Raw genomic sequence first — 13,544 nt, forward strand, 5'->3', positions numbered from 1 at the left:
TCAAAGAGTTACTTCCGTAGGAGTAACAGTGCTCTTACTCCTAAATTCAAAGAGTCAGAAAAATATAAGTAAAATGAAGAAGCAGAGGGGCCATTACTCAAATAAGATGAACCCAAACATATCTAGACATATTACAATTAAAGTGGCAAAAAGTTAAAGAGAGGATTCTAAAGGAAGCAAGAAAAAGAAGAGTTAATTGCAAAGGAACTCCAGTAAGTCTATCAGCTGATTTCTCTACAGAAATTTGCTGGCCAGAAGGGAGTTGAAAGATATATTCAAAGCCCTGAAAGGGAAAAACTTGCAACCTAGGATATTCTACCCAGCAAAATTACCATTTAGAACAGGAGGAGAGATAATTTCTCAGATAAACAAAAGCTACAGAAATACTAAACCTATCCTAAAAGAAATATCGAAAGGTCTTCTCTAAATAGAAAAGAAACAATAATCTATAGGAAACGGAAAATCACAACAGGAAAGTAAATCACTTAAGCCAATATACAGATTTTTAAAAATCAAAGAAGTTTCTGTGAAAGTGGTGAGAACAAAAATGAACAAAAAATGATAAACATGAAAATGTAAAAGAGGACATCAAAATCATAAAATGTGTATCTTTGAGTTTTATGTCACTTAAAAATAAATTCAAGTTTCCACATTTATTTTATAATTATCTGACATTTACTGTTTTTATCAAGATTATTTTTAATGTTTAAATCTAAAGTCAAGCTGGAATATTATTTTTGCAAGATTTATAAGTGATCTAGGCACTCTCATTCTATATGGCTGTCCAGTAGACTGACAGCACTTCATGTACTGTTTATATTGTCTCACTGATCTGAAATAACACTATTCACACAACCTTAATCAGGTATGTTGTTGGTTCTATTTTTAGACTATGCAGCATGCTGTTATTCTTTGTCTTCAGATTTATGCCTTGATGGCACATTGTTCTAATGACTGCAGTTCTATAAACTTCATTTATAGAATAAATTATGGCTGAAAACTTCCCAAACCCTGTACCCCTTCTGAATTTTCATGGCTTTTTAATGTGTTTGATCAGCTCAATTTAAAATTTACAATCAGCTTTTGTGAAATTTTAACTCAAAACACATAAAATTTACAAGTGAAGTAACACAGTTGTTTTGTATAAGAAATTAGTCCTTTCCTCTCAAGAAACCAGTATACATATTCATTTGTATAATTATTCATATGTGACTTTCAGAAGCATTACTTAATAAAATTTTTCTTTTTTTCAAGATATTACAAATTTGACCTCTTTGTCTTCTACTCAGTTGCTTCCATTTCCACTTAAATTAATTATCCAGCCACACTAATTCTTTCCTTTGTGGGCCAGGAATTGATGTTCTATAGTAGATGATTTTTCTACTTTTTACATTAAAACTTTAATGATAAAAGAAAAAGTACATACATAGATAGAAATAATCCAGATCAAAAAAGCACTTGTGAAAACTTTTAATATTACCAGAATTTAAAAGAAACAAACAAAAAATCTGAGTAATTAGTGACCACACATGTTTTATATTCTCCCAAACTGAGATTAAAACAAAAGGCTGTGAAGTATTTTTTTTGTCATTATCTTCCTGTGTCTATGAAGTTCAGTACTTTTCAGTGTTTTCCTCATTATCCTTGTCATTATCATTGTTCACTGCAGCCTAAAAATGTATGATGTGTTAGTAAACAGAAAACTTTTCAAAATCTCAATATTTCAAAAACAAGGTTTTCCATTAACAGTTTATTTTCTTTTAAAGAGTTCTTTCTTAAAGGATCATGAGAAGTTATTATGCTCATCAGAAATATCTCCTGGTTTCGGTTTGGATGGTGAGAGGATGCATAGCACAAACTTACTCACACCCATCACTAGGGTTTCCCTACACTCCTAACCAGGCAAGAGGACAATTGTTATAAGACATTTCAGCCATGTTTATGCTATTTGGGTAAGGGCCTTCCTCGTGAATGGCACAAATTCTCTCCACATCTTAGAAATACTGAGAATTCCTAAATTGATCAAGAAAACTGATATAAATAATTCCAGATGGGAGAAGACAGAACTTCTGTACTGAAGGCTGACTCTGGCAGTTTAAACTCACCTGGGGACAACTGCAGCCAAATTAGGAGCTGGCAGTTGCCCATATTTCTAAGTCTGTGCATATTTGAATGCTTTAGGTTAGCAAGGATCTATATTAGGGTCTTTGATGTAGTAGCAGCCTGAAAACTAGCAGGAAGCTTAGTAACGTGAACCAATATCTGCTTCTGAGAACATCCACCTGAAAACCCTAGGAATCCCTCTTAATACTGGCTCCAGGAAAAGTCCAAAAATCAACCAGGAATCCCTCAAAACAGCAGCACAAGCCCTGGGAAAGTTGTCTATAAAATTCTTGAAAGTATCAAGTGTCCAGACATAAACCATTTAAATCCCAGGGTTTCTAGTGAATCTAACGCAGTAAAGAATCATGGTGCTTCTCTCTACAACTTTGCTTTAATTTTCACCCATCCCTTCCTGAGGTTCCAGGGCTCTGTTCCACAGTCACTGCCCAGACCCAGACCAGACTCACCTCCAGCATCTCAATCCTCTCATTCATCTTTCTCAGAAAATTGTCTCTTTCTCTCACCTCTTCTGTCATTTGGACTCTAAATACCTTGAAGGCTCTTTCTTGGTCCTCAAACTTTTGTTGCAATTCTTTAAGCTTTTGCTCTAAAAGCTTTTCCCTCTCAGCAGCCTCTCTTTTGGCCTGCTCTTCTGTTCCAGGAAAATTATACACAGGGAAGAAAAAACAGTCAGAGGTACAATCCCCAACCCCCAACCCACCACTTTCTCAGTGACCATACTTTCTTGAAAAAAGCAGATGGGCATGTCTGAATTCACCTGTGCCCACACATCAAGGGCAGGTGTGAGAGTGTGCTAGGACAGGTGCTGACCAGCTGGCTGGACCCACAACCATAACTGGCCTGTTGTGTTCATAGGTAGTACAGTGTGTTCAGAGAAGGAAAAGAAGGGCCCTGCTTCTGGAAGTTCCTCCAGTCAGAGTTCTCAGAGAAACACTGCAGGAACCTCCCCAACCCACTGTGAAATGAGCTCTGCCCTCAGTACCTGCTGAGGCCTTTTCATTTTCTCTCATCTCCTCTGTCATTTCAGTTCTAAATTTCTGGAAGACTCTTCCTTGGTCCTCCAAATTTTGCTGCAATTCTTTAACCTGTTTTTCAAGAGACTCCTTTTCCCTCTCAGTGGCCTCTCCTCTGATCTGCTCTTCTGCTCCAGGAGGGGTTTAGAGAAGGAAGGAAACCACAGTCAGACCTGAGAGCTACAACCCCCCAAATCCCAACCCTCCATATCCTCAGTAACCAAACTGTTCTGAAGAAGCAGGTGGACATTTCCACCTGTGCCTGTGACCACACATCAAGGGCAGATTTGGGAACATGCTAGGGAAGGCCCTAATTGGCTGGATGCACCCACACCCACAACTCTCCTTGGTATTTTCAGATGAAGCAGAGTGTGTTCACAGAAGGAAAAGAGCCTCCTCATTTCAGTAAGTTCTTTCCATCAGAGTCTCAGAGGGCACTGCAGGAACCTCCCCACCCCACTGTGAAATGAGTTCTCCCCTGTACCTGCTGAGACGTTTTCACTTTCTCTCATCTCCTCTGTCATTTCAGTTCTTAATCTCTGGAAGACTCTTCCTTGGTCCTCCAAATTTTGCTGCAATTCTTTAACCTGTTTTTCAAGAGACTCCTTTTCCCTCTCAGCAGCCTCTCTTCTGATCTGCTCTTCTGCTCCAGGAAGGGTTTAGAGAAGGAAGGAAACAACAGTCAGACCTGAGAGCTACAACCCCCCAAATCCCAACCTTCCATATCCTCAGGGACCAAACTGTCCCAAAGAAGTAGGTAGACATGTCCACATACACCTGCTGCTGCTGCTAAGTCGCTTCAGTCGTGTCCGACTCTGTGTGACCCCATAGACGGCAGCCCACCGGGCTCCTCTGTCCCTGGGGTTCTCCAGGCAAGAATACTGGAGTGGGTTGCTATTTCCTTCTCCAATGCCAGCATGCATGCATGCTAAGTTGCTGCAGTCGTGTCCGACTCTGTGCGACCCTATGGGACAGCAGCCCACCAGGCTCCTCTGTCCACGGGATTCTCTAGGCAAGAATACTGGAATGGGTTGCCATTTCCTCCGCCACACCACATACACCTAGGAACATGCTAAGAAAGGCCCTGACTGGAGGGCTGGACCTACAACCACAACTCTGGTTATTTTCAGATGAAGCAGTGTGTGTTCACAGGAGGTAAGGAAGCTCCCTGTTTCAGGAAGTTCTTTCTGTCAGTCTCAGAGGGCACTGCAGGAACTTCCCCACCCCGCTGTGAAATGAGCCCTCCCCTGTACCTGCTGAGGCTTTCTCTCTTTCATTCAACTCCTCTGTCATTTTGTCTCTTAATACTTCGAAGACTTTTTCTTGGTTCTCCGATTTTTGCTGCAGTTCTTTAACCTTTTGTTCAAGAGGCTCGTTTTCCCTTTCAGCTGCCTCTCTTTTGGCCTGCTCTTCTGCTCCAGGAAGATTTTAGAAAGGGAAGAGAACAACAGTCAACCCCGAGAGGTACAGCCCTCCACTCTGTTAGTGACCAAACTGTCATGAAAAATGAGATACTACTACTACTACTAAGTCACTTCAGTCGTGTCCGACTCTGTGCGACCCCATAGACGGCAGCCCACCAGGCTCCCCTGTCCCAAGGATTCTCCAGGCAAGAACACTGGAGTGGATTGCCATTTCCTTCTCCAATGAAAAAGGAGATGGACATGTCTAAATACACCTGTGACCACACACAAGGGCAGGTTTGGGAATCTTCTAGGAAAGGCCCTGACTGAGTGACTGGACCAGCAACCACAATTAGCCTTGTTTTTTCAGATGAAGCAGAGTGCATTCCCAGAATGAGAGCTCCCAGCTTCTAGAATTCCCTCCTGTCAGAGTTTGAGAGGGCACTGCAGGAGCCTCCCCACCCCACTGTGAGCTGAGCTCTCCTCTCTACCTGCTAGGTTTCTTTCCTGCATCACAAAGGAGCTCACCTTTCTTCATGTCCTGTTCCTCTAGTGTTTCTAGTAACTTCAGTAAGCGCTGGAGATCAGAAAGAGGCAAAGACATGTCAGGCAGGTCTCACCTGTGCTGAACTTCCACTGAAATATTCTGAGAAATGAACTCCTCTGAGTAACATTCCTGTGTTGCTTCATATTTTTCATAGGCTGGATTTTACTGCTTGCAACCCTTCTGGTAACATTTGATCTTGGATAATATGTACAAATTTTCAAATTTTACACCACACTCTTCTTCCAGGAACATTCCATAAAGCACATTCCCCAAGTGAAATCACTATACATACTTTGGTAAATTTGTATCAATGATATCATACACTTTCAATATTTGAAATTTATGGTTTGTGAAATATAACTCAATAAAACTGTAAGAACTTGAAACTTGAAGTTTAACTTAAATTGTTAAAGAATCTTGTTTAAAACTCAGGGCCTCCAATGAATTAGAAGCAGTGAAGAACAATAGTGCTTCTCTCTATGACTTTGTTTTATTTTTCACCCACCCCTTCCTGAGGGCTCAGGCTTTGTTCCAAAGTCACTGCCCAGACCCAGACCAGACATACTTCCAGCATCTGAATCCTCTCATTCATCTTTCTCAGAAGGTCGTCTCTTTCTCTCATTTCCTTTGTGAGTTTGTCTCTAAATCTCTCGAAGGTTTTTTCTCGGTCCTCCAACTTTTGCTGCAATTCTTTAACCATTTGCTCAAGAAGCTTCTTTTCCCACATAGCATCCTCCCATTGGGCCAGCATTTCTGCTCCCGGAAGATTTTAGAGAGAGAAGAGAAGAAAACAACAGTCAGCACTGAGAGCTACAAGCCCACAACCAACAACCCTTGCTTTCTGAGTAACCAAACTGTCTGGGCAAAGCAGATGGACATGTCTAAATTCACCTGTGACCACACATAAGGGCAGGTGCGAGAATGTGCTAGAAAAGGGGATGATTGGTTGGACCTCTAACCACAATTCACCTTGTTATTTTCAGATGTAGCAGAGTGTGTTCACAGAAGGAGAGGAAGCTCTATTTCTGGAAGTTCCTCCTGTTGGAGTCATAGAGGGCACTGCAGGAACCCACCCTACCATGAGCTGAGTCTACCCTATACCTGCTGAGGTCTTTTCTCTTTCTCTTTGCTTCTCTGTCTTTTTGACTCCTAATTCCTCAGAGACCCTTTCTTGGTCTTCCAGCTGTTCTTGCAGCTCTTTAACCTTTTGCTCAAGAAGTTCCTTTTCCCTCTCAGCTGCCACTCTCTTGGCATACTCTTCTGTTCCAGGAAGATGTTAGAGAGATGAGGAAACAACAGGTAGATCTGAGAGTTATAACCCTTCACACACCACACCCCTCCCTCCACAACCGTCTAATTTCTCAGTGATCAAACTGTCATTAAAAAGCAGATGGAAATGTCTGGATTTACCAGTGTTACACACCAAGGGCAGGGTGGGATATCTCCTAGGAAAATCCCTGACTGGCAGGCTGGACCTACAGCCGCAACCAGCATTATTATTTTCTGATATAACAGAGTATGTTCACACAGGGCAGGAAGCTCCCTGCTTCTGGAAGTCCCTCCCATCAGACTCCTAAAGGGCACTGAAGGAACCTCCCCACCCCACTGTGTGCTGAGCCCATTCGTGTACCTGCTGAAATCTTTTGTCTTTCTCTTGTTTTCTCTATCATTTTGCCTACACATTCTTCGAAGTCTTTTTTTTGGTCCTCCACCTTTTGACTTATCTCCTTATACTTTTGCTCAAGAAGCTCCTTTTCCCTCTCAGATGGCTCTCCTTTAGTGCATTCTGCTCATCCAAGAAGTTTTTAGAGAGGAAAGAAAACAACAGTCAGCCCTGAGAGGTACAACCTCTACCCACTAAACCTTCACTTTCCCAGTGACCAAACTGTTGTGAAAAAGGAGATGGTCATGGCTGTAGTCACCTGTAACTACATATCAAGGGCAAGTTTAGGGAATGACTGGTTGACTGGGCCTAAAACCACAAGCCACCTTATTTTCAGATGAAACAGAGCATATTCACAGAAGTTCCAGAAGTTCATCCTGTCAGAGTTCTCAGAGGGGACTGCAGGAACCTCCCCACCCACAGTGAGCAGAGCCCTCCCCCATACCTGCCAAGGTCTTGGCTGCATTACAAAGCTCATCTGTCTTCTTGCAGCATTCCCCTAGCTCATCCTTTATCATCCCCAAGATCTGGAGACACAGAGTGGCAGACACGTCAGGCCGGTCAAACATGAACTCCCCATTGATATATTCTGAGAAAAGAACCATTCTCAATAATATTACCTGGTTGTGTTCAACTGCCTACAAGTTTCTAAAATCCTGCCTACCTCACTAACTCTCCAGCCTCCTCTGCTAGTGTTGCTTCCACCATCCATGAAGGTTCCACTAGTCAGAAAAATGGGCAGTTTTACAAATATTTAACCTTGGTCCCCTTCATATTTTCTGTATGCTGTTTTTCCTGCTTCTGGCTCTTCAGATAACATTCTACCATAGAGAATATGCACAAATTTTTCAAAATTTACATCACACACCTTTTCTGGGAACATTCACTAAACCACCTTCCCTATATGAAATCACTGTACTTTTATGTGCATAAATTTGTATCAATCATACATGTACATTTAATTAAATATAGTTGTACATTCAAATCCCTGAAATCTATGGCTTGTGAATTACATCTCTATGAAACTGTTTAAATAAACCTGAATCTCTGCATCTCAGAAAAAAAGTGCTGAAATACTATAAGACATACTGGTAAGTATCTTTATTCCTTGAGTTTCTAGGTGAAATGTAGGGATTTTAATATAATGTCTATAGTTCCTCACAGCTGTAGCTTCCTCAGATTCTATCTATAGTGCATGAATAACAGCAATACAACTAAAAGCATAATAAAGATAAAGAAAGCTTTGGTAGGAGAAGCTCTGCAGAGGAGCTTGATTTGCTCTGAATGGGAGTAAGTACACAGTAAAAGTAACAATCTCAAAATAACTTGTCTTTTCTAAGCATATAAGGAAATTATGCAAGTGTTTAGTCAAGGAAGACATCTGTACTGACATTGCTTCAGAGGTCAGACAGATGTCCAGAGAAAGTGCTTCAGTTTGGAATAGATATTATAGTCTATTAGAACTCTTTCAGAGAAATCAGGATCCCCCTACAATGAATAGCACTAAATCTGTGTCAACTGTTAAGAAAAATGATGAGGTACTGTTTCAGTAACTTATCCTACTTGCCTTAAACATACTCAGAATGTCTACTTGTTAAACCTGGGAGCCCCATTTAATACTGATTCCATGAGATCAACCAGGAATCTCTCAAAACAGCAGCACAAGGCTTGGAAAAGTTATTTATATTCTATAAATGTTTGGAGATACCAAGGTCCTCAGGGACTCTTCAAAAACTGTGAACTGAACCCAAATGACTGGATATAAGCCATTACAATCCCAGAGCTTCTAGTGAATTGAAAGCAAAAGAGAATAGTTCTTCTCTCTGTGATTATGCTTTAATTTCCACCCACCCCTTCCTGAGGTCCCAATACTTTTTCCACAGGCACTGACTGCCCAGACCCATACTAGGTTACCTCCAACATCTCAAACCTCTCGTTCATCCTTCTTAGAAGGTTTTCTCTTTCTCTCATCTTTGTCGTTTTGAGTCTAACTTCCTTCAAGATGGCACTTCTGTCGCCCTCCATCTTTGACTGTAATTCTTTAGCCTTTTGTTTAAGAGGTTCCTTTTCCCTCTCAGTTGCCTCTCCTCTGGCCCACTCTTCTGCTCCAGGAAGGATTTAGAGGAGGAAGAAAACAACAGTCAGATTTGAGATCTATACTCTCCAGCACCCAACCCTCCTTTCTTGACCAAAATGTAGAAGCAGGTGGACATGTAAAACATTTCAAGTCACTTGTGACCACACATCAAGGGCAGTTTGGGGAGTGTTCTAGGAAAGGCCCTGGCAGCCTGGTTGGACCTACATCAACTTACCTTGTTGTTTTCAGATATAGCTTAGAGTGTGTTCAGAGAAGGAGAAGAGGGTCCTTGTTTTTGGAAATTACTCCTGTAGCAGTCTCACAGAGCACTGCAAGAACCTCCCCACCCCACTGTGAGCAGAACTCTCCCCTGTACCTGCTGAGGTCTTCTCTCTTTCTCTTATCTCCTTTCTCACTCTGGCTGTTAATCTCTCCAAAACTCTCTTTTGGTTCTCCAACTGTCTCTGCAGCTCTTTAACCTTTCGCTCAGAAGGGTCTTTTTCCCTCTCACTTGCCTCTCTTTTGATCTGCTCCTCTGTTCCAGGAAGATTTTTAGAGAGGAAAGGAAACAACAGTCAACTCCGAGAGCTTCAACCTCTCATCCCCCAAACCTCCACATTCAGTGACCAAACTGTCTGAAAAAAGATAGACATGTTTGAATTCACCTGAGACCACACATAAGGGCAAGTGTGAAAACATGCTAGGAAAGGCCATGACTGGCTGGCTAGATCTACAACCACAACTGTCCTTGTTATTTCAGATGTAGCAAAGTGAGTTCACAAGAGGTGAGAAAGTTCGTCCTTCTGGAAGTTCTCCTGTCAGAGTCTCAGAGAGCACTGCAGGAACCTCCCCTCTCTACTGTGAGGAGAGCCCGCCTTGTACTTCCCCTCTCTACTGTGAGGACAGCCCACCTGTACCTGCTGAGGTCTTTTCTGAATCATGAAGAATCTTTCTTTTTTTCAAATTTTAATCAACATTTTATTTTTTTTAATTGGAAGAAAATTGCTTTAGAATGTTGTGTTGGTTTCTGTCATACAACATGAATATACAACATGAATATACAACATAATTATATATATACACATATACATATACATATATCCACTCTTTCTTGAGGCTCTCTCCACTCCTCACCTTTCTTCATGTAGTATTTCTTTTGTTCTTCCCTTATCTTTCTTAAGATCTGGAGACACAAAGGAGCAAAGACATGTCAGGCCCGTCAAACTTAAACTTCCACTGAAACATTCTGAGAAATGAACTGTTTGAAGCAACACTTCCTGGTTGCTTCTCACTGCCTACAGGTAAATTTTCCAGATCCCACCTACCTGGCTACCCCTGCAGCCTCCTCACCATGGTGCTTCCCCTCAACATGCTAGCTTCCACCCATCAGAAGAATGTGCAGTTTTATAAGTATGCAAACTTGGAGACTTTTATATTTTTCATATGCTGTTTTTTCTGCTTTTAACTCTTCTGATAACATCCCACCTTGAATAAGATGCACCAGTTTTTCAAAATTTACATCATATGCCTCTTTCAGGAAGATTTCAGAGAACACCTTCTCCATGTGAAAATTAGTGTACATTCACATGAGTAATTCTTATCAATCATGTATTTTTAAGAAATGAAATTTTATTGGTAGTTTTTTTTAATTATCTCTCAATAAAACTGTTTAAAGAAAACCTGAATTACTCCATCTGGGAAAATAGTCTCTTTGTGGCTACTAATAAGTGTCAACTCCTTGAGCCATGTTTGCAAGATGTTTAATTTACATTATATAATCTCTATGGTTCCTTGCAGTTGTGGCATCCTGAGATTCTATCTACAGGATATGGTTAACAGTAATATAACTAAAAGCAAAGTAAAGATGAAGACTCATCTGGTAAGAGAATCTTCCCAGAGAAACTTGGTTTCCTGTGAATATAGAGAATGTACACAAAAAGCAACAAGCTAAAAATAAGCTAGGTGTGTTCCAAGTAGATACGGAAACTTTGGGCATGTTCTGTCAAGGACATCTGAGTGTCTTTGCTCTTCTTCAGAGGTCAGACAGTTTTCCAGAAAAGGTGCCTGAGTTTGGAACAGGAGAAGATCACTTGGAGTAATATAGTGATTTAGACTCTCTTAAAGGAATCAAGATCCTGCTACTATAATGGTGGTTTAGTCACTAAGTTGTATCCAACTCTTGCAAACCCATGGATTGTATAGCCCACCAGGCTCCCCTGTCCATGGGGTTTCTCAGGCAAGAATACTGTACCGGGTTGGTCTTCCCAATCCAGGGATTGAATCCAAGTCTCCTGCATTGCAAGTGGATTCTTTACCACTGAGCCATCAGGGTTTGAATAGTAGTAAATCTGTAGCCAATAAGATGGCATTGAGGTAAAGTGGGTGACATGAAGAATCAACTATTAAGACAAATTACATGTACTACTCCAGTAACATCTCCGGCATCTAGTAGATACACTCAGAATAACCACCTGATAACTCTGCGAATCCTATTTAATACTGACTCCATGAGATTATCCAGGAATCCCTCAAAACAGCAACACAAGCTCTGGGAGAAGTTTTTATTTTTAAATTAATTAATTTATTTTAATTGGAGGCCAATTACTTTACAGTATTGTGGTGGTTTTTGCCACACACTGACATGAGTCAGCCATGGATGTACGTGTATCCCCCATCCTGAACTCTCCTCGCATCTCCCTCCCCATCCCATCCCTCAGGGTTGTCCCAGTGCACCGGCTTTGAGCGCCCTGTTTCATGCATCGAACTTGGACTGGTGATCTATTTCATATATGGTAATATACACATTTCAATGCTATTCTCTTAAATCATGGGAAAGTTATTTATAAATGCTTGGAGGTTCCAAGGTCCTCCTGGAATCTTCAGAAACTCACAGTGATCAGAACCCAAATGCTTGGATTTAAGCCATTAAAAGGGCTTCCTTGGTGGCTCAATGGTAAAGAATCCAACTGCCAATGCAGGAGACACAGGTTTGATCCATGAGTTGGGAAGATCCCCTGGAGAAGGAAATGGCAACCCACTCCAGTATTCTTTCCTGGATAATTCCATGCACAGAGGAGCCTGGCAGGGTACAGTCCAGAGGGTTGCAAGGAGTCAGACACACTTTAGCAACTAAATAACAAACCATTAAAAACTCAGAGCTTCTAATGAGTCAAAAGCAGTCAAGGACCATGGTGCTTCTCTCTATGACTTTGCTTTAATTTCCACCCATCCCTTCCTGGGGTTTGAGGACTTTTTCCACCATCACTGCCCAGACCCACACCAAGTTACCTCCAGCCTCTCAATCCTCTTGTTCATCCTTCTCAGAAGCTTGTCTCTTTCTCTCATCTTGCTGGTGATTTTGACTCTAAATATCTTGAAGGCTCTTTCTTGGTTCTCTAACATTTGTAGCAGCTCTTTAATCTTTTGCTCAAGAGAATCCTTTTCCCTCTTAGCTGCTTCTCTTTCGTACTGCTCTGCTGGTCCAGGAAGATGTTAGAGAGAGGAGAAAACAAAAGTCAGTCCTAAGAGCTACAACCTCTCATCCCTCAAACCTCCACCTTCTCAGTGACCAGACTGTCTTGAAAAAGCAAATGGACATGACATGTCTGACTTCACCTGTGACTGTACATCAAGGGCAGGTTTGGGAATGTGCTAGGAAAGACTCTGACTGGCTGCCTGGACCTACAACCACAACTCTCTTTATTATTATGAGATGAAACAGAGTGTGTTCATAGAAGGAGAAGGTCCTTGCTTCTGGAAATTCTTCCTGTCAGAGTCTCAGGGGCCACTGCAGCAGAACTGTGAGCAGAACTCCACCCTACTGTGAGCAGAACCCTCCCCTGTACCTGCTGAGGTCTTTTCTGTATCATGAAGGATCCCATCTTTATTCATGCAGCTTTCTTCTAATTCTTCTTTTAGCTCTGGAGACAGAAAGGGGCAAAGACATGTCAAGCAGGTCATATCTAGAATTCCATTAAAGTGTTCTGACAAGTGAACTGTTCTGAATAACATTCACTGGTTGCTTCCAACTGCCTACAAATGCAATTTCCAAGATTCTGCCCACCTCCCTACCCCTGCACCTCCTTGCCAGTGTTGCCTCCCCTCAACTCCACCAAACCACATGCTAGCTTCCACTAGTCAGAAGAATGTGCAGGTTTACAAATAGGTAACTATAAGCCCTTTCATATTTTTCACAATCTTTTTTCTGTTTGTGGTTCTTCTGGAGACATCCCACCCTGGATAGTATGTAAAAATATTTCACAGTTTACATCCCACACATCTTCCAGGAAGATTTCTGAAAACACCTTCTCCATGTGAAATCACTGTACATTTACCCTGGTACATATGTTCAGTTCAGTTCGGTCACTCAGTTGTGTCCGACTCTTTGCAGCCCCATGGATAACAGCATGTCAGGCCTCCTTGTCCATCACCAACTCCCAGGGCTTACTCAAACTCACGTCCCATCGAGTCATCATGTGACATCCTTTGTCGTCCCCTTCTCCTCCCACCTTCAATCTTTCCCAGCATCAGGGTCTTTTCCAATGAGTCAGTTCCTCACATTAGGTGACCAAAGTATTGCAGTTTCAGCTTCAGGATCAGTCCTTCCAATGAATATTCAGGACTAATTTCCTTTAGGATGGATTGGTTTGATCTCCTTGCAGTCCAAGGGACTCTCAAGAGTCTTCTCCAACACCACAGTTCAAAAGCATCAATTCTT

At 41.6% G+C, this 13,544-nt stretch overlaps 1 protein-coding gene across 4 annotated transcripts in view; it reads right to left on the minus strand.

Moving 5' to 3' along the window:
• Positions 1-1,247: 1,247 nt before the first annotated feature.
• LOC105003311 (trichohyalin-like) overlaps positions 1,248-13,544 on the minus strand; it is a 17,705-nt gene continuing 5,408 nt past the window's right edge. The window contains exons 2-16 of one of the 4 annotated variants that reach the window (XM_010860371.1): positions 12,673-12,747; positions 12,116-12,303; positions 9,962-10,010; positions 9,204-9,362; positions 8,665-8,852; positions 7,196-7,277; positions 6,718-6,873; positions 6,189-6,344; positions 5,653-5,840; positions 5,069-5,117; positions 4,391-4,549; positions 3,622-3,780; positions 3,107-3,265; positions 2,571-2,755; positions 1,248-1,670 (exon numbers count right to left, since the gene is read on the minus strand). In XM_010860371.1, the coding sequence (XP_010858673.1) occupies positions 1,614-1,670; positions 2,571-2,755; positions 3,107-3,265; positions 3,622-3,780; positions 4,391-4,549; positions 5,069-5,117; positions 5,653-5,840; positions 6,189-6,344; positions 6,718-6,873; positions 7,196-7,277; positions 8,665-8,852; positions 9,204-9,362; positions 9,962-10,010; positions 12,116-12,303; positions 12,673-12,718 (1,980 nt within the window). In that variant the 5' untranslated portion in view covers positions 12,719-12,747 and the 3' untranslated portion in view covers positions 1,248-1,613. Of the gene's footprint in view, positions 1,671-2,570; positions 2,756-3,106; positions 3,266-3,621; positions 3,781-4,390; positions 4,550-5,068; positions 5,118-5,652; positions 5,841-6,188; positions 6,348-6,717; positions 6,874-7,195; positions 7,278-8,664; positions 8,853-9,203; positions 9,363-9,961; positions 10,011-12,115; positions 12,304-12,672; positions 12,748-13,544 lie in introns of all 4 variants that reach the window. The other 3 variants (XM_010860369.1, XM_010860370.1, XM_010860373.1) reach the window with 3 other exon arrangements.

Source organism: Bison bison, unplaced genomic scaffold (genome assembly GCF_000754665.1).
Source record: "Bison bison bison isolate TAMUID 2011002044 unplaced genomic scaffold, Bison_UMD1.0 scf7180017864466, whole genome shotgun sequence".
In the NCBI taxonomy this organism is placed as follows: Eukaryota; Metazoa; Chordata; class Mammalia; order Artiodactyla; family Bovidae; genus Bison; species Bison bison.